The sequence below is a fragment of the Jaculus jaculus genome, chromosome 10, assembly GCF_020740685.1.
Source record: "Jaculus jaculus isolate mJacJac1 chromosome 10, mJacJac1.mat.Y.cur, whole genome shotgun sequence".
Classification (NCBI taxonomy): Eukaryota; Metazoa; Chordata; class Mammalia; order Rodentia; family Dipodidae; genus Jaculus; species Jaculus jaculus.
The window spans coordinates 115,846,268-115,871,125 of NC_059111.1; the positions used below are offsets into that span (position 1 = coordinate 115,846,268).

Consider the following 24,858-nt stretch of genomic DNA (forward strand, 5'->3'; position numbering starts at 1 on the left):
AAACAGTAGGAAATGTTTGTAATCCTTCTATTTGGATTATAAACATTGATGGGATTCTTTTGAGGTTATTGAGCATTTGTAACCAGCTTTAAGTGTAAGTGTGCTATGTTCTCAGTGCCAAGCAGTGTCTTGGGAAGTATAAGTCCTCCTTTCACGTGGTATTTTCTTTGTTGATTTTTAAAATATTTATGTGCTGGAAAATCACCTACTCTGTGCCCATTTGGAATTCTTTTTTTTCCTCTAGCTAGTTAGACTGCAGATTTATTGTTACACATAATTACATCCTTTTTCTTACTAAGACAGACACACCATATGATAGACTGCAAAGGGCATAAGCTTTTAGCTGCAGTCAAAAGTTCTACTATGAATTTACTGTGCACTTTTGGGCAAGTCCTGTAACCACTTTCTACTGATGTGTCAACTGCCACCCAGCTGTTCTGCAGTGTGGTAAAGATGGCAAAATACACATTCTGCCTGTTAGTATCACTTAGAACTATTACCCTTAATACACTGCATGTCTAGCAGAACTTGTGCCAGCTGGGTAAACAGTCTTCAAAATTAATTTTATTTATCATGTGGGTGCCAGGAAATTGATTCAGTCCCTCTAAATGAAGCATGGTGTTTATCAAGAACAGAAGACTAGTGCTCATCGCTTATTCTCTTTTGTTATATGTGGTTGTAGTATTGGTTTTCGTTATAGTTTTGTGCTATAGAGTGGTTTTGTGAATATGGAACCGATGTTTATAATCTAGGTAGACTTTGTAAAAAAAAGTCAGATTTTATGTGGATTTTTAACTTACTGTGTTTGATTTGCGCTAGTGTTATATTTCAGGTGAATAATTCTTTTCTCTGTTTTTTAGCTAAATTTAGAAAACAGTAGTTCAGGGATAGAAATAAATTTTTAGAAATAAACACAATTCATTGTTTTTATAGAAAAGAAAACTTTAAAGATTTTAGAACATTAATTTTTTCTATTTCTTTTTCATTTTTTCCTTATTAAAGTTTTCCCCCCCTTAAACCGAAGTATGGAATTAAACATATTTGTAAATTTTACTTATTTTAGGATGGCAGTATAACACATCAGATTTCTAGGCCTAATCCTCCAAATTTTGGTCCAGGCTTTGTCAGTAAGTATAAATCTAATAAGTTACCTGTTTCTGGGGCTTGCTTGTTTGACTGTATTTGTGGTGTTGACGTTTGGAGTTAGCTGTGGGAGTGAGACTCTAAGCCTGAGCTCCCTCTTTTTGATCAAATGTCACTGCCCTCTTAGGCAGCCTTTCTTCAAGGCATGTATTTTCATTTTTTTTTTCCTGTGCATGAAGAATTAGTTAGAAATAAATATTTTAATACAGGAAAAAATCATCTTACTCTTTTCAACATTGTTGCTCTTTTTGTTTATAGATTGGGCATTTTACAATATATAGAATGAAACCACTTTTTGCCCCCCTGACAGTCTGCCTAAGTGACAAGGACACTAAATGGGGACGGACAAAGGGAATATGCCTAGAGAGGAGTTGGGTTGCAGCATGATGTGAAGGTCAAGTATGCAGGATGCCACTGAACCCTTTCTAGCATCTCAGGGGTCCCAAGGTGGCTCAGGATAGTATTTAAAGTTCTCCCCAGACTGAACCTTGCTGAAATCTTCAGACTGTTTAGCTAACTTTTTTCACCATTATCTTTCATTTTGCTCACCTCTGCTCTCCTGGTTCCAGAAACCAGAAAGGCTTTCCTTGCGGTAGGTCTCATTCTACCAGAAGCAGAACTTCTGAAACCTTGTGAAAAAGCCTGTTCTTGAAAAATGCCCTTCAAATTTAGTACACTAGATTTCAAGTTCATACATGTACTGGAATTTCTGGGTTTAGGAACAAACCCAAAGTCTGACCTTTGAAATTCCCCTGCATTAATTATGAATCACAATTTGAATACATATTTGCATTAAAAATAAGTAATCCACTATAACCAACTGGCTTTTTCTGGCTGTATTGTGCCCATTGGCTTTGGTTGGATCATAATGTATGACAATATTCTGTTATCATTGATGGTATTTTCAGCTAATGTCCTTCTAGGATTGTATTTATTCATTTCTTTGTCTTGTAGTTAGGTAAAAAGGTATACTCAAATTTTCACTACATGAGAGACCTTTTTTGGGGGACTTGGCATCAATGGAGTAAAGTGCCCTTAAAAATAAGGAGGGGAATATAGTTGTAAGACAATATATGTATAAATAATTGGGGAGGTGTGTCACCAGTTATAAGAGTAGAAAAGATTTTACATGGTCAGCCATTACATCCCCTTCAGAAACATAATTTACAAAATAAAAAATTGTTAGTATTTTCAGCTTACATGCTTCCTTTATAAAACATAGACTTCAAATCGATCTTTTCTAAAACATTGTGGAATCCATCCGCTCTTTCACATTTTCTTCCTAGTGAGACACAGGAAAAGCTTATATATGAGGGGAATCGGCACGGGGACTACAGGGGCCTGTTTCTTCAACTCTGTAAGGTTAAATTAATGAAGTGCATATAGGACTGAAGGACTAGATGTGGTAGTTCTGTAGTTGAAAGTAAGAGTCTTCTCTTTGTCACAGACTGGAGTTGCACTAGTGATGAACTTTCATTAGAGTCCTAATTATACATTCTCTGGCTTTCTTGATTAATGTTTCCTAAACTCTGCTACTTTATAGTTAATGATGCTCTAATATTTAGAATTTTGTCTTCAAATTTTCTATATGGTGAAAGTGTTACTTTCTCACAAATGGATCTGTGTAACTTTTAATAATCTTGGGCCCTTGAGAAAATGAACGCTGTTGAAATTTTGACTTTTTCCCTTAGATGACTCTCAGCGTAAGCAGTACGAAGAGTGGCTTGAGGAGACCCAGCAGCTCCTTCAGATGCAGCAGAGGTACCTCGAGGAACAAATGGGCGCACATAGGAAGTCAAGGAAGGCCCTTTCTGCCAAACAGCGCACCGCCAAGAAGGCCGGGCGAGAGTTCCCAGAGGAGGACGCCGAGCAACTGAAGCACGTGACTGAGCAGCAGAGCCTGGTGCAGAGGCGGCTTGAGCAGGTAACAGGTGGCTTTCAGACTGAGTGGGTCTGTCGGGAGCGGAGATTCTGGTTGGATGGGTGGGGGTCACTCATTCTGTGACTGAGTGTTTTTATTGGTGTTCCAAAGCCAATGGTGTTAGAGTGCCCGGAAATAGCTGCTTGCTTCTCGCTGACAGTGACACTATGCTTACTGACTGCCACAACTCCTATTCTCTCAGGTCTGATTGAGGAGAGTATATACCCTTTGGAACCCCTTGCACTGCTGGAGAAATTCAGTTACTCCCTTTATACTGAGAAAGCCTATGCGGAGGCTATGCTCTGACGTTACCTCAGAATCTTTGGCTTTCCTGAGGACAAGGCTCACAGAGATCCTTGGTGTGGGTGGAATAAGAATTGGCTCTCACTTGGCTTCAAATACCCGTTGGTTCTTAGTTTCTAGTGTAAGTTCAGATACAGTACTGAGTCATTCTACTGATTCTTTTTTTGTGGCGTGTATCTTTACTTCTTAATATTTTAATCTTAAAATACATTGAACTTTCTGTATAAAGGATTCATTCCTGAAAAATGAATCCATTTTGCCGTTATTCATAGTAGTTATCTCCCTGAATGTTCAAGGTGAATACTAGTTATGCTGAAAAAAATATAACATTTCAAAATTCTCTTCAAAATGTTAAAAATGAGTTCAGAGCTTACTGTTATTTACCCAAGTGAGTTAGAGACTTAAGGTTCATGCAGAACTTGTACACAAATGTTTATAGCAGCTTTGTTCATAGCTATCAAAAACTAGAATGGGGCCGGGCACCAAAATTGTAGCCACCATGACAATCAAAGAGCAGTGTTCTGTTACTAATGGCCCTCGTCCCCTCTCCCTAACCCTTGGCTGCTGCTAACCCATTGTCGTCCTCACTTGTCTTTCCAGGAGTGATATAAACAGAAGGTAAGTTTGCTTAATATAGTGGTGTTGAGGTCCAAGTTGTGTGCTTGTATTAACAGATAATTCTTTTTATTGCTGTATATATTATACCATCGTATAGGTGCACCACATCTTATTTAAGCACTTAAAATTTTTTTGTGGCAGGAAACTACCTCTGTCCCTGAAAGAAAGCCATACTACTTTATATAGGCTGATCTTGAGTGCATGATCTCAAACCATCCTTCCACCTCAGATTCACTAGTAGCCGGAAGTACAAGTCTGTGCTTCTGTGCCCAGACCATTCTTGTTTTTGTTTTCCCCAATATTTAATTTATTTATTTGCAAGAAGAGACAAAGAGAGAGAGAGAGAGAGAGAGAGAAGCTGGGTGTGGTGGCACATGCCTTTAATCCCAGCACTTGGGAGGCAGAGGTAGGAGGATTGCAGTATGTTCGAGGCCACCCTGAGAATCCATAGTGAATTCCAGGTCAGCCTGAGCTAGAGTGAGACCCTATCTCGAAAAACCAAAAAGGAGGGGTGGGGGAGAAGAGAGACAAAGAGAGAAACAAACAGAAAGAGAGAATGAGCATGCTAGAGCCTATAGCCACTGCAAACAAACTCCAGATGCATGTGCCACTTTGTGCATCTGGATTTACATGAGTACTTGGGAATGAAACCTGGGTCATTAGGCTTTATAGGCAAGTGCTTTAACTGCTGAGTCATCTCCCCAGCCCCCATGCTAGGTTTTTTGTTTTGTTTTGGTTTGGTTCGGTTTTTCAAGGTAGTCTCAACTCTGGCCCAGGCTGACCTGAAATTCACTCTGTAGTCTCAGGGGTGGCCTCAAACTCACAGCGATACCCCTACCTTTGCCTCCTGAGTGCTGGGATTAAAGCCATGTGCCCCAAAATTGAACTTTTGGCCATTATTATTTTTTTTTAAATAAAATGATAAAAGAAATCCAAACATAAATATTAGAAGATGGCATTATGTTGAGAGTATGTGTGTGTGTGTATGCATGTAAAAATGAATGCTCAAAGGAAATGCCCTGTCTTGTATTATTTGACCTTGTCTGCAGCTAGATGGAACTGGAATTGTCATCATTTGACAATTAAAGAAATTGGGCTGGTCGGCAGGGGGCGGGGGGAATGGCTTAGTGGTTAAGGTGTTTGCCTGCAAAGCCAAAGAACCGAGGTTCAATTCCCCAGGACCCACGTTAGCCAGATGCACAAGAGGGCACATGCATCTGGAGTTTGTCTGCAGTGGCTGGAGGCCCTGGCACACCCTTTCTCTTTCTTTTTCTTTCTCTCTCCCCCTCTCCCTCTCTCTCTTTCTTTCTTTGTCAAGTAAATAATAAAGTATTTTTTGAAAACAGGAAGAAACTGATGAGGGCTGGTGAATTGGCTTAGCAGCTGAGGCATTTGCCTGCAAAGCCAAAGGACCCAGGTTTGATTCCCCAGGACCCATGTAAGCCAGATGCACAAGGGGGTACACACATCTGGAGTTCGTTTGCAATGGCTAAAGGCCCTGGTGCACTCATTCTTTCCCTCCCCTGCCCCCTCTCTCTCAATGAATAAATGAATAAAGAAATGAAATAAAAAGAAACTGATGAGGGCTGGAGAGATGGCTTAGCGGTTAAGCGCTTGCCTGTGAAGCCTAAGGACCCCAGTTCGAGGCTCGGTTCCCCAGGTCCCACGTTAGCCAGATGCACAAGGGGGCCTATGTGTCTGGAGTTCGTTTGCAGAGGCTAGAAGCCCTGGCGTGCCCATTCTCTCTCTCTCTCCCTCTATCTGTCTTTCTCTCTGTGTCTGTCGCTCTCAAATAAATAAATAAATAATTAAAAAAAAAAAAAAAGAAACTGATGACTTGGTCCAGGCCAGGTGGTTTAACTATTAGATTATGGGTGTGGACTTGGCCATCTTACCTCAAGCCACAGCTACAAAATTATTGTGCCAACAAAATGGTGACTTTTTCCTATGTAAAGTTAGGACTGTTACAGAACAAGAGGTCTGTTTGCTCTCTTTAAGTTCACTGTCTGGGCTTCTGCTTACTGCAGGTAATGTGTTTTGAAGGCAGGTACTTTTGTAAGTACGTCTTGTAGTTTTTCTCTTTGTTGTGCTGTGTCTCAAGAGCTCTGTGCTGATTGCAATAGTATAATTTTGATGAGAGCCTAGATTTTGCGAAGTCATGTCTGATGATCCCCTATATAAACTAGTACTACACTTAATTTGGACAATGAGACCTCCCATTGTTGGTGCACACCTGCCTGCAATCCAGTGCACTCTCAGCATGTGTGTGAGTTGAGGATTGAATTTAGAGCCTTGTACTTGCTAGGCAAGTGTTCTGCCACCGATCTGTTTCCCCAGCAATAGTGATCTTTTAAAAGTAGTCAGAGATGTCAAAGGAAAGACAGAGATACTACTTGCATTGTTCAGATTTATGGCTCTGTGTGCATCTCCCTGCCTCTGATCATCAATGTAGTGTCATTCCTCAGTTCTCACTAGATCCTGGAAAGGAAGTCAGGAGTTACACTAACTATTGGAGAAGAGACCAAACATTCTATTTGTAGAGTGTATGTTAGCTTGCATGGGAAATCCAAGGAAGAAAGGTGAAAAACTATGAAAATACTGAGTTCAGTATATCATTGAAATGTTCATCAGAACATTGATTTTGAAGAGTTTAAACATCATATGTGGCTCTTCTTTTCCTGCCTTCCAGAACTAGATAGTGAAGTCCTCAGAAAACGGATGACCTCTCAGTTGATGGATCTTAGTGTCAAGTGGTTTTCCTTTGTTTTCGTTTTTGTGTTGTTTTTTTTTCTCCTGTGTGTGTGGTGGTGTGATATATGCAATGCCCATGTACATACCCGTGCAGTGCCCCTTGTACTGATCTGCCATAGGTGTGCTAGTCTGTGCTGGCTGGAGTGGGGCCTTGCATGTGCTGTTTCTTCACTCTTCTGTCTACCTTTACTCAAGCCTTACTAGTCCTGGAGCTGCTGTTTTTAAGGAGCTCCAAAGATTCTTAGATCTCTGCTCCTCTGCGTGACTAGAGTTATGGGCATGCCTGCCTGTGCCCAGCTGTGTCTGCAGGTCCTGGGGATCAAACTACAAGTGGTCTCAGGCTTCCTTAGGCCATCTGCCTGCACACAAAGTGCTCTTAACCACTGAGCCATCTCTCTGTAGCCCACAAATTTTCTTACATATAATTTGTTTTGTGTGTATTTATGTGTGAGGGGGTCGGGGTGCAGATGCTAGATGGTCATACCACTTTTGGCATCCAGTTTATGTGAGTGGTTTAGAAACTGAGCCTGGCTGACCTGCTTTGCAGGCACGTGCCTTTGTCTACTGAGCTGCTTTCCCAGACCCCCAAATGGCTTGTAAATTAATTAACATTGGTCATTATAAGCATCTAGTTAGAAACTGTTTAGAATATGACCTCATAGCTTGCATGGGCTTCAGAAATTATAATTACAAAAATTTGAAGTCAGGCAAAGTGACAACACATACCTTTAATCCCAGAGAGGCAAAAGTAGGAAGATTGCCATAAGTTTGAGGCCAGCCTGAGACTATATAGTGAATTTCAGGTCAGCGTGGGCTACAGTAAGACCCTACCTCCAAAAAAAAAATATTAAAATTCAGAGGTTTACAAATGTATTCTTTTACACCTAGAGCAGAGGGTGACATATATGTTAATAATTCTCACTTTAAAATGTGTCATGTTATATGTTTTAAGAAATTGTTAAAATGTGAGTTGAATCTTTTTTAAAAATATCTATTTGCAATCAGAGTTAGAAGTAGAAAGAGAGCTGGAGTTAGAGTATGAGTGCTTCAGGGCTTCTTGCCGCTAGGAATGAACTCCAGACACATGCACCACTTCCTGTATCTGCTTTACATGGGTCCTGGAGAATCAAACCCAGACCAGCAGACTTTGTAAGCAAAGGCCTTTAACCACTGAGCCATCTCCTCAGTCCATGAATCTTGGTTATTTCAAGATTGTATGTTAATGTAACTTATAGAGTGCTATGTTCTGTGTCCCCTTTGTTTATTGTTTTGTTCTACTAGATGTGTGCTTTAAATGGTCTGTAACTTTCATACTTACTTCAGAAAGATGTTTTTGGAATTTTTGTTGGTAGTTCATATGCAAAGGACTTTTCAAAGATAACTCTTACAAACCCAGCGTTAAAAAGACTGGCAGTCTTAAGTCATGGTTTAGGGTCCAGTTTTGTGTGACTTTTGCCATCATTACCAAAACAACATATTAGTAACTTCCACCATCGGTCCAGCCCCCAACATAAAGCATGTATAAACTTGAGTGATAATTACTTCTATTGTTTCAGATTCGAAAACAGCAGAAAGAGCATGCCGAGTTGATTGAGGATTACCGGATTAAGCAACAGCAGCAGCAGCGTGCTCTGGCCCCTCCTATCCCAATGCCTGGGGTCCAGCCCCAGGCACCCCTGGTTCCAGCTGCCACTCCACCCTCCTTCCCTATGGGGCCACAACAGCTTCAGCACCAACAGCACACAGCAGTTGTTTCTGGCCACACGAGCCCTGCTAGAATGCCTAGTTTACCTGGGTGGCAACCTCCCAGTGCTCCTGCTCACCTCCCCTTCAATCCCCCTAGGAGTCAGCCCCCAATTGCACAGTTACCCATAAAAACTTGTACGCCAGTCCCAGGGACAGTGTCAAATGCAAGTCCACAGAGTGGAGCACCACCTCGGGTAGAATTTGATGACAACAACCCCTTTAGTGAAAGTTTTCAAGAACGTGAGCGGAAGGAACGTTTGCGAGAACAGCAGGAAAGACAGCGAATCCAGTTGATGCAGGAAGTAGACAGGCAGAGAGCTTTACAGCAGAGGACAGAAATGGACCAGCATGGCCTGATGGCCTCGGAGCTAGGCAGCAGGACATCTGGGTCACAGATTCCATTCTATGGTTCTGACCGACCTTGTGATTTTATGCAGCCTCCAAGACCCCTCCAGCAGTCCCCACAACACCAGCAGCAAATAGGGCCAGCTTTACAACAGCAGAATGTCCAGCAAGGGTCTGCGAATTCATCCCCGAACCAAACTTTCATTCAGACCAATGAACGAAGGCAGGGAGGGCCTTCCTCCTTTGTTCCGGATTCACCATCTGTTCCTGGTGGAAGCCCAAATTTTCATTCTGTCAAACAGGGAAGTCTTTCTGGTACCAACTTCCAGCAGTCCCCCTTGAGGCCTCCATTTATACCAGCTTTGCCGGCAACACCTCCAGTAGCTAACAGCAGTCTCCCCTGTGGCCAAGACCCTGCTATAATCCATGGACAGAATTATCCAGGGTCAACCCCATCTCTTATTCAGCTGTATTCTGATATAATCCCAGATGAGAAAGGCAAAAAGAAAAGAACAAGGAAAAAGAGAAAAGATGATGATGCTGAGTCCACCAAAGCGCCGTCCACGCCCCGCTCAGACATGACTGCCCCTCCCACGCCAGGCAGCTCCGAAACCGCCTCCACCCCCACAGTGAGCACGCCCAGTGAGCTCCCTCAACAAGGAGAGCAAGACGCAGTCGAGCCAGGAGGCCCGTCATCTCCCGGTGTGACCACCAGCCAGCTGTGTGTAGAGTCGGAAAACACCCCACCCCACCGAGATTTCACACAAGGCACTCCAGATCCGCAGACGCATGTAAATTCTGAGGTGGATAAGCCCCCCGTGGAAACCCCTGCCCAAACTGATGAGATCAAGCTGGAAAAGAGTGAGGTTAAGCCATGCCCAGGTCAAGAGGAAGCCAGCATGGAAGAGCAAACTGGTCGTACAGTGGAAGACACTGTGGCTGAGGCTGTCAAGTCAGTACAGAGCCCCTCCCACTCCACTGGGGCCCCTGCTGCCAAAGGGGATGCAGGGAATGAACTCCTGAAGCACTTGTTGAAAAACAAAAAGCCCTCTTCCCTTTTAACTCAGAGGGCCGAGGGCAGCTTCTCCTCTGAAGAGAGCTGTGCAAAGGATAGTCAAGCAGCCGAGAAGCAGAGCCCCGCGGAAGGATTGGTAAGTGTGCTTCTAGAGATCACAGCCTGCCTCAGTTTTAAATTCCTACTTGTAGCTGATGAGCACCAACAAGTTCTTAATTTCAAAACTATTCTGTAGACTTTTTACTCTAAAGATGCATTTTTATTTTGCTTGTTTCCAGGGAACCTATGTTTTCACTTACATCTACAAGTTATAGTAGTAATTGTCTGCCTTTTTAAAACTATAAAACAAAGACATAATATTGCAATTCATGAATAACATGTGGCTTACAGCTGGTTGTCATAACTGACTTACCTAGTTAAAGCAAGGGAAGTGAATGTCTGTGACCTTTATAGTAAATAAGTGCATAATTTCCATTAGCCTGTTTAAAATTGAGAAGATAGCTCCTGTAACCCTATTCTGCTCCTTGAGTCCTCTTGGGGATCACCCACCCACATTGGGACTCTGTTGTGTCCTGTTAAGACTTAATGTTACTCAAGAGTAATCTTACATGTAGACATTGCTTCATCTTTATAGCTTATCAGTAGCTACCCATTTTAAGTGTTAACAATGGACTTGGCTTTCTTTTCATTTGTATGAAGATCTCAATTGTTTATCCATCTTTACAAACAAAAACCATTGTAATGAACTTCATCAAAATGTTTCACAAATGAGTTTCTGGGACTGGGGAGTAGATCTGCCTCTTAGCTTTAGCCTCCTTGCCTTGTCTTTCATCTAAGAAGGATCACTAGTGTGTCCATAGAGTCATCCCCAGGTGCTTTTCAGATTGGATTTTATCTTCATTTTAACGGAGGTTTTCTTGTCCAAATGTGTGATTTTGAAATTGCCGATGAAGCTCATCTTTTCACTTGCTGGATGTTTTACTTTCTCTCAGTTGTCTTTGACCATTCGGTAGAGATTGAGCATTGATGTACTGGGTTTCCTTTTTGAAAATTTTAGTGATTATGCTTTCTAGTCATATTTGTCACCAATAAATATGCCATCCTGCTTCAGTCTCTGGCCACTGTCTCAAGGCTTTCTATGCTGCTGGGAGCGACTTGCAGTTCCCCCGAGGTCTGTGCTTCTCCCTCCGTGTCACTGCCTCATGCGAGTTTTCTGCCTGAGTGGCTTTCCCTTCTCTTCCCTGTCTTTTTCTCTGGTACATTCAGTTCTGAAATCTTCTGCAGACAGCTTCCTCAACTTTGCCTGTCTCAAACGTGTGTGGGCCACGTGCTCTGTAGCAACTGCTGGGACTGTTGGCCATGGCTCACATGGTTCTGTGAAGACACAGATTGTGCTTGAGCATCGCACCTCCATGTGGAACAACTCTTCAATGGTGCACGGAGCAGGCTTAGGCCAAGTGTAAAAGGCAGGCAGGGTGTGGGCCCTTGTGATTTAATAGTGTACTTATTTGTGAGGTGGATGTGGTGGTACATGCCTGTAATCCTAAGAATTTGAGAGTCTAATGCAGGAGATTATTGCAAGTTCTAGGCCAGCCTTGGCTGCAGAGTGACACCCTTGACTTAAAAAATAGGGCTGGAGAGATGGTTTAGCGGTTAAGCACTTGCCTGTGAAGCCTAAGGACCCCGGTTCGAGGCTCAGTTCCCCAGGTCCCATGTTAGCCAGATGCACAAGGGGGTGCACGCATCTGGAGTTCGTTTGCAGAGGCTGGAAGCCCTGGCGCGCCCATTCTCTCTCTCTCCCTCTGTCTGTCTTTCTCTCTATGTCTGTCGCTTTCAAATAAATAAATAAATAATGAACAAAAAAAATACATAAATAAATAGGGGCTGGAGAGATGGCTTAGTGGTTAAACGCTTGCCTATGAAGCCTAAGGACCTGGGTTCGAGGCTTGATTTCCCCAGGACCCATTTATGCCAGATGCATAAAGTGGTGCACACGTCTGCAGTTCATTTGCAGTGGCTAGAGGCCCTGGTGTGCCCATTCTCTATCTGCCTTTTTCTCTCTCTGTCTGTCTGTCATTCTCAAATAAATAATAAATAAGCTGGTTATGAAGGCACACACCTTTCATCCCAGCCCTTGGGAGGCAAAGGTAGGAGGATTATTTAGTTCAAGGCCATCCTAGGACAACAGAGTAAGTTCTACATCAGCCTAGACTAGGTTAAGACCCTGTTTCAAAAAACCAAAATAATAATAATAATAAAAGTACATGTGACATTGGTTTTAAAAAAATTTAAAAGAGAGCCAGGCATAGTGGCGCATGCCTTTAATCCCAGCACTTGGAGGCAGAGGTAGGAGGATCACCATGAATTCAAGGCCACCCTGAGACTACATAATGAGTTCCAGGTCAGCCTGAGCCAGAGTGAAACCCTACCTCAAAAAAAAAAAAAAAATTTGAAAAGCAGTAACATTCGCTGGTGGTATTTTGTTGTTTGTTTGTTTGTTTTTGAGGTAGGGTCTCAGGCTGACCTGGAATTCATTATGTAGTCTCAGGCTGGCCTCAAACTCACAGCAATCCTTCTACCTCTGCCTGCCAAGTGCTGGGATTAAAGCCATGTGCCACCATGCCTGGCTGTTAACTGTTTTTATTTTGGGTGGATTTTTATTATTCTTCCACAATTTTATTTATTTATTTATTTATTTAAGAGAAAGAGGCATTTAGAGAGGATGGGTGTTCCAGGGCCTTCAGTCATTGTAAACAAATTCCAGTAGCATGTGCCACCTTGTGTATTTGGCTTATGTGGGTCCTGGGGAATTGAACCTGGGTCCTTTGACTTTGCAGGCAAGCACCTTACCTGCTAAGCCATCTCTCCAACCTTACAATTATTATTTATAATATAGCTATGTACACTTTCTAGAATAATTGCAAGGATTAGGGAGAATGTCTGCAGAGGAATTCATTAGCCATCAACTTCCTCCTTAGTCTCTTCTAAGCCAGCTGAGGAATTCTTCAGCAGTCTCTGAGGAAGCAGGGAGTCCTAAGACATTGTGCCCCACCACAGACCTACTAGATCAGAATGTGTCGTTTGACAACGCCCCAGACCCATATATACTGGGACTGGGGAAGCGTTGGAGATTGTTTATCCAGTCACCTAGCAGGCATGTTGAAGCAGATTACTAAGCTGTAGCCTAAGTCTCCTCATTTGGTGTAGGGTTAAACCAAAGAATCTGCATTTCTTTCTTCCTTCCTCTCTTTCTTTTTAAATATTTTTTGTTACTTACTTATAAGCAGAGAGAGGTAGAAGAGAGACAGAGAATGGGTGGGTCAGAGCCTTAGGCTGCTGCAAATGAACTCCAGATGCATGCGTTCCTTTGTACATCTGGCTTTATGTGGGTTCTGGAGAATTGAACCTGGTTTTTAGGCTTTGCAAGCAAGTGCCTTAACTGTTAAGCTTTCTCTCCAGCCCTCTTTTTTTTTTTTAAATATATTTGATTTTCTTTTTTTTTTTTTTTTTTAGAAAGAGTGAGTATGGGCATGCCAGGGCCTATTTCTACTACAGACGAACTCCAGATGCATGCATCACTTTGTGCATCTAGCTTTATGTGGGTAACTAGGTGTTGGACCTGGGTTACCAGGCTTTGCAAGCAAGTGCCTTTAACCACTGTGCCATCTTCCCAGCCTGTAATCTGCATTTCTAATCAGCCCTGGGCTGCTGCTACTCCCCTGGTGGCTTCCTTGGAGGACCAGAGATGAACCACATGAGCCTGCTTCTGCCTCTTCCCTTCTTTGTATGAACTCAGAATGGTTTTTACATTTTTTTAACTTTTAATTTTTATTTATTTATTTGTGAGCAGAAAGAGATAGAAGAGAGACAGACAAGAGAAGGGCATGCCTGGGCTTCTGGCTGTTACAAACGAGCTTCAGGCACATGTACCACTTTGAGCATCTGGCTTTACATGGGTCCTGGGGAGTCAAACCTGGGATGTTAGGCTTTTCAGGCAAGCATCTTAACTACTGAGCCATCTCCTCAGCCCCACATTTTTAAAAATTATGAATTATTAAGTTTATTAGGGGAATCACAAATTGGGAGGGTTAAGGGAGAAATCACAAATTGTGAGGTGCATTTAAGGGAGATGGGGATCTAGGAAGGAAAGCTAGAACAGAGTCATAAACACATGGGAAGTAGGAATCTAGGAGCTTGTGTAGGGAGACTTAGGTGAAACCAGCATGACATCTGCCATGTGTTTTTAAGAGAACATAAGAGGACAAACAGTGAGGCTCAAGGAAAATAAAAATGAGAGGGCAGATATCAAAGCAGAGACCAAGAGATTCAAAGAAGGAATGAGTAATGAAGAGAGGTACAGTCATGGTCACCCTGAGTTTAAAGAAATTGTACAGGTTTCAAGCCTATAGTTGGTGGAAACACCCCCATGGTAGATCTGGAGTGTAAGAAAAATACGCCCATGGTAGATTCAGAAGCCTGAGGAAAATCATGCATGTGTTCAAAATGAGAAGTGATCCCACGCTGTAAAGTAGAGACAAGCAGAAAAGTTCACCCAGACTCATAAACAGGTTTAGGCTCCCTCCTCCATCCCCTAGCAAGGCAGGGTGAGGGAAGAAGGACTCTTGTATTCCTGAGGCCCAGTGAAGAAAGACACAGCCAGAACCACAAGCACAGCTGGGTGCAGAGCTGAGCTGAACCCTGCCCAGCCCCACGTTTTTTTAATAGTTAAAAAAAAAAAAATGTAAGGAAGAGTAATGCTTTTGTAACACATGACAATTATATGAAATTCAATTTTTCCCATTAAATTTGAAAGTTTTATTGGACCCCATTCAACTCATTTATTAATCACTGAGTGCTTTTTTGATAGCAGGTCAAAGCTGAGCAGTTCAGAGAGCTGTGTGGTTCACAGGCTGAAGTCATAACCCTCTTGCCCTTTATCTAGGGTTTTGTCATCCAGTTCTAATTCTTTAGAACATAACTGGAAACAAATTCTCCAAATCCTCAAGAATGAGATGCAGAATTTATTGCAGTAAGTTCAGCAGTTATGGTTATTTATAGCCAACTGTTGGCACTAATTTTAAAAATAATAAAACATGGAAAGCATTACTATATTTTTTGGAATTGGAACCTCTAGATTAACAAGAAAACTTTGGCAAGACCTGGTTCCCTCTCACTTTTTGGTGAAGGAAAAGTTTATTTGCTGTCACTTAAATTCTCTGCCATTGACTTTGAGTCCAAGCAGTGTGGAAGTCATGCTCCATCCTTGTACTTAGGAGCCCATTCTTTTCTTCAGACTGCAGTAGACCAGTTTTCATGTTTAGGAATATGTCTAAAAGGGAAAGGACATTATTTTCAAATGACAGAGCATTTGATGCCACTGTGTGCCTTTCCTCTTTAACATGTGATATCATGCTAAAAATATGAGTCACAGTATGGAACTGGTCTAGCATGAACTAAGACTCAAACGTGCGGATAGTTACTCATTTCTTAACCTTTCCAATTACATCAGCAAACTTTGGGGGCTCAAATGCAAAGTGGTTTTGGATGTGGCAGCAACCAGTTGCCAAAAACAGATGGAGGAAGTGAACCCAAGAAACAACGAAACAAACGGACACAGAGGACAGGGGAGAAAGCAGCACCTCGCTCCAAGAAAAGGAAGAAGGATGAAGAAGAGAAACAAACAGCGTTCTCCAGCTCCGACTCCTTCACCCGCCTGAAACAGGTGAGCTGTTAGAGGAGCCCTTAACACTTCAGAAAGGGAGCAAGTGCCTTTTCATCCCTATAAAACTGAAACTTTTTCTTTATTGCAGTAATTTCCCAGTTAAAGTAGAGAGTGATAGGGATAAAGGATATGTGGATGAGGAACCTGATAGACTTCCTGTTTAACAGCAAACCCACACCATGTCTTTCTGGCACCTGAAATTTATGTTCTGGTAGATGGTTGATTGGTAGGTGATGGTCAAGATTTACATCTGTTCAAAAGGAGCAGCCTCTTGTGACTCTGGATCCAAAGACATGCCGCACGGACTCTCCTCATTTAAACTCACTCTTATTCCTTTATGGTTGTTAACAAACATAGATCACCCCCAGTTTCCATTGATGGTGCCTAGCCTCAGCTCATACCCTGATTCTTACTGTGCAAACATAAGGAGCCTGTCTTTCCAATGAGACACCTGATGGCATTCCTTTCAGGACAGATGGGAACAAAAGTGATTTTCAGAACTCAGAGATTCTGTAGTTTCCAGCATGTTGAATCTTGAGGTTTTTAAGCCTTATTTTTCTCAAGCCTTATTTGACTTCAGGTCTTAGGAAGCTGAGGAGCACTTCCGTGGTTGTTCATCATGTACATTACTTTTAAATGTGTTTTTTAATAGCAGCTCTCTCTGCTCCCTCTAATGGAACCGATCATTGGAGTGAACTTTGCGCACTTTCTTCCTTATGGCAGTGGCCAATTTAATAGTGGGAATCGACTTCTAGGAACTTTTGGCAGTGCCACCCTTGAAGGGGTTTCAGACTACTATTCTCAGTTGATCTACAAGGTATGTTTCTTTGCCAGGGTGCTACCTTGCTTCGTGTTTGGAGACCTTCCCATAATTGGGGAGTGTGGCTTAGTTTTTGCATCTGGTTTACATGTAATCTTCCAAGTTCTACTGAAAGTTAGGTTCAGCTAAAAAGTTAAAATTTTTACCTGGTTAAGTGTTTCTAGCATACATGTTGGAGAAAAATACCCAATATATGTCTTTCCACAGAAGAGGAAATAAGATTTTCCTTATAACCTTTGTTAACTCTTAAAATGAATTCAAAGTATCAGTAAATAATTGGAATCCAAAAGGGTGGTTGGGCTTTTTTTTACCTTGAAAAGAATAAACTCAAAAAATTTAAATGCATTTTATCTAAAAATTTAGGTGCTAATTGAAATTATGCACTAATTTTTAGGTTAAAGTGTTATGATAGCATCATAAGACAAGTTCACATCCAATTCACATAAACAGATAGAATTTGAAAAGATCTGAGAGTTTTACTGCTTTTCCTAATGGCTTTTCTTCTAACCCCACTATTAAAATAATTCTCTCCATACTCCCTTTGTGTTGGTGTGGCCTGTTCCTCAGTTAGAGCTCATCTTACCATCCCTTCATCATCTTCATGAGATCCTCTATCTCTGCAAGATTGGTCATTTCACCATGCACTTCATTTCTGTGTGTGGTTTGCTTAGATATACTCCAGCATTCCTTGAGAGACTAACTGATGACGGATGTATGACTGAGAGAGATAACGTGAAAAGAACACATTTGTTAACATCTTTGGTCCCTGTAGTGTTTATCATATTACTTGTTTTTTTTTTTTTTTTTTAAAAGCTCTTGGACAATCCAGTTTCTGATAGCTAAGATGTGAATTGCAATAATAAAGACTACAAGTTTTGAATTTACATAGAATTTAGGGTATACGTAATGAAAATTAAGTAAACAAAGTTTTGAGAACTTTTATAGCTTAATAATCTGATCCTAAAGCCACCTTCAGTTGTGACCATGAATTTGCAGAGAGTAGAAGTTGGCTTCTTCCTGTCAAAGCCGCGTGCTGAAGCTGGGCCACGTGGCTGCATGGGTCCAGCAGTGGCGCTGCTGAGCCTTCTGGCTCTGCCACATGTGCTCTTCTTGTGCGTTTGGAAACGCGAGTGCATCTTGGTTGTCTCTGTAGCTTTGATTCCGTGAGCTAAATGCTTGCAGAATTAGGTTTTAGCAAGCTCATTGCATATTTGCTCAGTAGCATATAATTTAAAATTTTTTGGTCTTCTGCAGCAGAATAATTTAAGTAATCCTCCAACACCCCCTGCCTCTCTTCCTCCTACACCACCTCCCATGGCTTGCCAGAAGATGGCAAATGGTTTCGCCACAACTGAAGAACTTGCTGGGAAAGCTGGCGTGTTGGTGAGCCATGAAGGTATGATGATAGCCTCCAAATCCTACACCTCTGAGGAATGTGCCTTTGCCAACTGTATGGTGAAATGTCACCAGAAGCGTGGCATTCTACCCACTTATCATCTTTGACTGACAAACTGTGCCTCCGTGGGTTTGCTTTTGCAGTTACCAGAGCTCTAGGACCGAAGCCCTGTCCGCTGCCATTCAGGACACAGGATGACTTGCTGGCCAGAGCCATCGCTCAAGGCCCAAAGACAGTGGATGTTCCAGCCTCACTTCCAACACCACCTCACAATAACCAGGAGGAATTAAGGTAGAGGTCTCTCTTTTCTCTTAGAATTTCTTCTTTAAAATGTTTTTAAGCTGGGCATGGTGGCACACCCCTTTAATCCCAGTACTTGGGAGGCAGAGATAGGAGGATAGCTGTGAGTTCGAGGCCACCGTGAGACTACATAGTGAATTCCAGGTCAGCCTGAGCTAGAACAAGACCCTACCTTGAAAATACAAAAAAAAAAAAAAAAAAAAAAAAAAAAAGTATTTAAGGGGTGGAGGGATAACTTGGTGGTTGAGGCATTTGCCTGCAAAGCCAAAGAACCGAGGTCCGCTTCTCCAGGATCCGTGTTAGCCAGATGCACAAGGTGGCGCATGTATCCGTTGATCTGTTTGCAGTGGCTGGAGGCCCTGACACACTTATTTCCTCCCTCAATACCTTCTTTCCCCCAAATAAACAAATAAAAATTATTCTAAAATGTATTTTAAGCAGGGCATGGTGGCATGCACCTTTGATTCCAGCACTCAGGCATCAGAAGTAAGAAGATTGCTGTAAGTTTGAGGCCAGTCTGGGACTGCAGAGTGAGTTTCAGGTCAGCCTGGGCAAGAGTGAGACCTTGCCTCAAAAATAAATAAATAAATAAATATACTTAACATAATGTGGCAAGAATAGTGTATGAAAGTATTTTAGATATAAATGTGGTAATATTTTTGAATATAAAGTTAAATACTGAATATACTGTTAAATACAATTAGTATTCTTTTTTAAAAATCTTATGACAGAAGTAATACAAACAGCAATGATGAAATTAACCTCAAGGCAATGGGGAATTTTATGTAAAGTATTTCAAAGATCAGTGTTCTTCCTAATCTATTGTGTGACTTATTAGGTTTGTTAATATTCATAGATGTCTTAAAAATGTCAGTAGTCACATACCTGATAGTGGTATTATGGGGAAGACGGCTCTATACCATCCCATAGAGCGCTTATAACCAATGTGTATAAAGTTTTTGGCCCCACAAGTCTTATTGGGACAAATTAGCTTCCTTTAGTAAGTAGTCACTACTAGAACCCTAGTTAGAACCCTTACACACTTTTTAAAAATTATACATACTTCTTAAAATATTTTTATCTCTCTGTTGGAAAATTTAACCGACCCCTAACTGAGGAAACAGCCATTTTATCTAAGTCCCTCATTTTATGAATGGGAAAACCCTGGACTTCTCCATGTTTGGAATCTCTCTCTCCTTTCTCCTGTGAGAGGAAGCTTGCTGGTTGTGTGATTTCAATGATGTATCTGTTAACTCCTGTACTCTGCCTGGCCACCGTTCATAGGTCTTTTTAAGCTTGAGTGGGAAGAGTGAGTGATAGCAGAGTCATGGGAATGATAAACTCATGGCATGAGGCTCCATCTTCACCCTGGTAAGTGTCTTTACTGAGACAAGAGAGCCCGCGCTCTTCTTCTTCAGTTAAGAAAAACTGCTCCTCCCGTCTCACAACCATCAGCAGCAACAACAGGATGGCTGTTTCTATAGCCACATGCAGGTGTCACTTGGTGTGTACCTCAATAATTGTGTCCCTCTAGCTGTCGTCTGAACACCTCCCTCCAGCAAGTCCTTCAGTTTAATGCTGCAGTTTCAGTCAGAACGAATTATAATCATTTACATCATTTAATACTCAAGCTTGTTTACTCTATTTTTTCCATCAAAATAGTAACTGGTTCATTTTCTCTTAGAATAGTGCCATTGCCCGGGGGATTCTTACTGTAGTTCTTTCGTTTTGTTTTGTTGTTTTGAGATAGGGGTTCACTCTAGCCCACGCTGGCCTGGAACTCACTCTGTAGTCCCAAACAGGTGTAGACTCATGGCATCCTCCTGCCTCTGCCTCTCAAATGCTGGGATTAAAGGCCAACATGCCTGGCTTCTTGCCGTAGTTCTTTTGGGGCTGGTGCATAAAGTTGCCATGGAACATTTTCACATGGTAATAGGCATGTGCTTCTCTTCCAGGATCCAAGATCAATATGGTGATCGAGATACTCCAGACAGTTTTGTTCCTTCATCTTCTCCTGAGAGTGTGGTGGGGGTAGAAGTGAGCAGGTACCCGGATCTGTCATTGGTCAAAGAGGAACCTCCAGAGCCGGTGCCATCCCCCATCATTCCAATTCTTCCTAGCACCATTGGGAAAAGTAAAAACTCTTAGCTTAACTTCTTTAGCCTACTGATTTACTAGTGTAAATATATTGACTTTGAAAAGCAACTAATACTATGTTTTTCTTTTCTTTCCTTTTTTTTTTTTTTTTTTTTTTTACTTTAAAGGTTCAGAATCAAGAAGGAATGATATCAAAACTGAACCAGGCACTTTATTTTTTACTTCACCTTTTGGTTCATCCCCAAATGGTCCCAAATCGGGTCTTATATCTGTAGCAATCACCTTGCATCCTACAGCTGCTGAGGTAAAAGATAAAATGACTTCTTAATGCTGTGACATATGTCCCATTGCTAAAGCTCTGTCTGTCCGTGGCTCACACAAAATACAGACTGCACAACTGGGATTAAAGATAAGGCTAAGGTGTAGTATCACTTCAGACATGTAGGCTAAGCATGAGTTTGATCTCTGCCCAAGCCAAGGCTAAAAAATAGGCACTAAGAGTCTGAGTGTTAAAGACATGTTAGAGAAGTCTCTAGAGAGAACCCTTTTTAACTGTCAGTGCTTTGGAATGTCAACCCTGATAAAGAATGGCATTAGCAAGAGGAGTTTCTCTCTCTCTCTCTTTTTGTTTTTGTTGTTTTGATTTTCGTGGTAGGGTTTCATTCCCAGGCTGACCCGGAATTCACTATGCAGTCTCAGGGTGGCCTCAAACTCATGGCACTCCTCCTACCTTTGCCTCCTGAGTGCTGGGATTAAAGGTGTGTGCCACCATGCCCAGCCAAGAGAAGTTCTATAGAAGAAAGAGAAATGTTCTTCAGGTAGCAGATGTTTATAACACTGAAGATTCCTGAGCAGTTTCTCGGCAGTCTGCATTCTGTAAGGGCGTTTTAGTGGAAAACAGATGATGTGTAGTGGACGGCATGATTTTTTACCCACAGCACATAGACAGCATAGCATTTGTGCTTTGTTGTGGGCCATGTCAGACAGTGGCTAGAGCTAGATAGAAGTCCTGTCCATGAGCTAATAAGGGCCAGCTCACCCCTTGAGGGTGTGTCTACTACTTCCATCAGATACTCAGGTAGCTACGATAATTTATTGTGTTCCCAAATGTTTATTGCTGTTTATGAAGGCTTTATTTATTTTTATTTATTTATTAACTTATTTTTTTTTTGAGGTAGGGTCTCATTCTAGCCCAGACTGACCTGGAATTCACTATGTAGTTTCAGGGTGGCCTTGTACTCACAGTGATCCTCCTACCCCTGCCTCCTGAGTCAGGATCAAAGGCGTGTGCCACTATGCCTCGCTAAGGCTTTATTATTTTTTTTAATTTTTTATTAGTTTTGTACTCAGTGAATACAGTCAAGTTAGCACCATTGTTAGCCTCCTCCCTGTCCTCTCCCCTCTGCAGGGACCCTCCTAGTTGGGAAATATGGGTTGTGCATTGTGGGGTTAGCCAAGGCTTTATTTTTATATTGAAAACATTTGTTCCTGAAATTCTTCCAACTTTAAATAAAAGTTACCAGATTCTTTTGCACAGTCTGCATCGTGAAGATAGCGTTATCCTAAGTCTGTTTTCTCCCCAGGAATAACAGTGCTTGTGTTCTGTTGTAGAACATTAACAGTGTTGTGGCTGCTTTTTCCGACCTTCTTCACGTCCGAATCCCTACCAGCTATGAGGTTAGCAGTGCTCCTGATGCTCCGCCCGTGGGCTTGGTCAGTAGCCACAGACTAACCCCAAGTTTGGAGTGTCGACAGCATTTGCTTCTTCGTGGGCCTCCACCAGCACCTGCACATCCTCCCAGATTAGCCAGTGCTTACCGGCTGAAGCAGCCCAGTGTACCCTTTCCCCCAGCAAGCAGCGGTGAGCGAGTGAGCTTGTTGGTAACCCCTGATCCTACTCGGTGGTTGTTGATGCTTTGTATTTTTGTTTATTTGTGAGAAGGGAGAGAGAGAAAGAATGAGAATGGGCATACTGGGTGAACTCTAGATGCATTTATGTGTCACTTTGTACATATGTCTTTACATGAGTCCTAGGGAGTCAAACCCAGGCCATCAGGCCTCACAGGCACCTTTAACCACTGCACCGTCTCCCACCTCTAAATCCATTTGCGCTTCAAAAGTTAAACTTACTCTTTTGTTTAAATTCCGTTAAATTTTAACACAAATAATAGGTGTGTAGTCTTTGATATATTAACTTTCTGGGTGTTCATTTTCTGTGGTGTGACGTGACTTCCTGTGCTTTGGTATGTGACTATGGATTGCCAATAGCTTCCTGATGTGCTAGTTGCTGGAAGACTCAGGGTTGCTGCCTTTACCCACCTTATGTTCTTGTGTGGTACGGTCTGCTTGCCTCCTCAGGCTGCTAATGAAGCTGTCCGTCTGGCATGTGTTGTTCTCCTGTTCTTCTCCGCCCTTGTTACTGACTCCTGTTTGCCTCTGCACCCCATCTTCAGGACACCTTTCTTCCCACAAGGATGCCTAGGCCCCCACTCTGAGAACTAGCATGGTCTCCTTAGGGTTACCATGTCTGCTTTCCTGGCGTACTGGCTTCTCATGTGCATGGTCTAGGGTCAGCCCTGCTTCCTGCCACCTCCTCCCTTCCTGGTCTCCTGGGAATCTTCTGTTCTTACCTTCTGCTAGAACCTAGTTGCTTCTCAGTTCTCATGTGAGCTCTTTGTGAAAGTGGTCTCTGTTGGAGTTTGGACTCTTAGCCTCTAGCTGGCTTCTTGCTCACATGTTGTTTCTCTGCCTTTACCCCCACCCTGCCCCACCCTCCCCTCACCCAGGTGATGCTCTGCTAGGCCTTCAGCCCTTCAGCTTCCTGAGTCCTGGTTTATAATTTACGTTGTCCTTGGGTCCTTCCTTTTTTCTTTTTGATGCTATAAATCACTCTTTATCTCTGTAGGACATTTTAGTTGCCTCACCATTTCAAGTGGTGGGAATCTCTTCTCACTTGGTGCACTTTGAACGTCCATGTATGTTAGTGACTTGCTTTTTCAGATCTTTAATACTAGCAATCTTTCCTTGGCTCCTGGGGGATGGGCATTTTTCTTTATTTCTACCCCCATGTCACATGATGCATGTGAAGTATGGTCTGAAGTAAATGAACAAGCTGTGTTGGTTGATAACGGCATACTTTGATTCTGTACTGCTGCATCCTCAGTTTTAATTACTGACAAAAGTTGCTTGCCTATAGGTCTGCCTGGATCCAAGGATTCCAGTCACGGCATTGCAGAAAGCTCAGCACTCAGACCACAGTGGTGCTGTCACTGCAAGGTGGTTATTCTTGGAAGTGGTGTGCGGAAGTCTTTCAAAGATCTGAGCTTTGTCAGCAAGGTACCTCACCCTTCTTTTTATTTTAAAAAAAAAAAAAAAAAGTCTACTTCCAGAAGACATGTCCTTGGCTATCACTGCTCCCACAGCAGGACAGGACCCGTCATGGTGCACACGGGCACATTATACAGGCATGAGCAAGTTGTATTTGGCTTCAAACAGAACAGCTACAGCAGATTGCTCAGTTATTCAAGCAAGAAAATTGACAGTTTATCCATCATTTTCTTTGTGGGAAATGATCACATGCTAAATATTGGGACATCATCACTTTATTTTTAGATAGAGGACATCTTACTTTTGATTATCATGTGAGAATCAGCAGTGTGGATTCTAGCTTCATTAAGTTATGGCTCTTTGAGTTACCCTTGTATTTCTCTTTCCAGGATTCCCGAGAGAATGCCAAGAGAACGGAAAAGGACATTGTCTTTTGTAGTAATAACTGCTTTATTCTTTATTCATCAACTGCACAAGCAAAAAACCCAGAAAACAAGGTAAAGTTAGGGTAGTCTCACTAAACAGTGTGTAACAAGTGAGCCCTGAGCTAAGTGTGCGGCATCCTTTCTCACAGAGCTCCTGGGTGTTCAAACCTAAGCACATGCTAATCACGGAGACATTGCCATCACTAGCCTTGGTCCATGTACTTCCAAACTAATCTATTTGACAAAAATAGACAGGTACAAACTACATTTTATTTAATATTTATTTTTTATTTGTACTGGGGCTTGAAGTTAGGGCCTCATACATGCTAAGTAAGTGCTCTACCATTAATCCTTTCTTTCACTTTTTTAAAATTTAGTTTTAAAATTTTTATTTGAGAGAGAAAATATGAATAGGCCTGCCAGGGCCTCTTGGCACTGCAAAGCACCTCCAGCTGCATGCACCACTGTGGCATGTGGGTTTACACGGGTACCTGGGTATCAGACCCTGGCATTCAGGCTCAGCAAGACAGCACCTTTAACCACGAACCCGTCTGTCTCTCTAGCCCTCACTTTTTATTTTCTTATGTAATTAAAATTTTTTTTTCCTTTTGATTTTGAAATAGGATCTCATTGTCTTGAAGTTGTAATTCTCTTGCTTCAAGACTAGTTTTACATGGGTACCAGGGAATCTAACTCAGGCTGTCAGGCTTTCGGGCTTTGCAGGCAATCATATTTAACCACTGAGCTGTCTCTCCAGCCACCTGTCTTAGCTTTTGGAGACAGTCTTGCTGCATTGCTCAGGTTTACTTCCAACTCATGGTGACCCTCCTGCCTCAGACCCCAGATTACTGAGGTTACAAATATGCTCCACTGCACCCAGCTTGAATTGTTCTTTAAAATACTTTTCAAGCAGAGAGAGAATGTCAATG

General features: G+C 42.2%; 1 protein-coding gene across 15 annotated transcripts in view; it reads left to right on the forward strand.

Moving 5' to 3' along the window:
* Kmt2c (lysine methyltransferase 2C) overlaps positions 1-24,858 on the forward strand; it is a 326,532-nt gene that overhangs the window by 286,984 nt on the left and 14,690 nt on the right. For 7 of the 15 annotated variants that reach the window (XM_045160005.1, XM_045160010.1, XM_045160011.1 and 4 more), the window contains 12 exons: positions 1,064-1,127; positions 2,835-3,067; positions 8,293-9,978; positions 15,352-15,564; positions 16,217-16,381; positions 17,639-17,780; positions 17,924-18,071; positions 20,036-20,214; positions 20,345-20,481; positions 21,789-22,038; positions 23,374-23,513; positions 23,894-24,001. In XM_045160005.1, coding sequence (XP_045015940.1) covers positions 1,064-1,127; positions 2,835-3,067; positions 8,293-9,978; positions 15,352-15,564; positions 16,217-16,381; positions 17,639-17,780; positions 17,924-18,071; positions 20,036-20,214; positions 20,345-20,481; positions 21,789-22,038; positions 23,374-23,513; positions 23,894-24,001 — 3,465 coding nt within the window. The remainder of the gene's footprint in view (positions 1-1,063; positions 1,128-2,834; positions 3,068-8,292; positions 9,979-15,351; positions 15,565-16,216; positions 16,382-17,638; positions 17,781-17,923; positions 18,072-20,035; positions 20,215-20,344; positions 20,482-21,788; positions 22,039-23,373; positions 23,514-23,893; positions 24,002-24,858) is intronic. The other 8 variants (XM_045160015.1, XM_045160016.1, XM_045160017.1 and 5 more) reach the window with 6 other exon arrangements.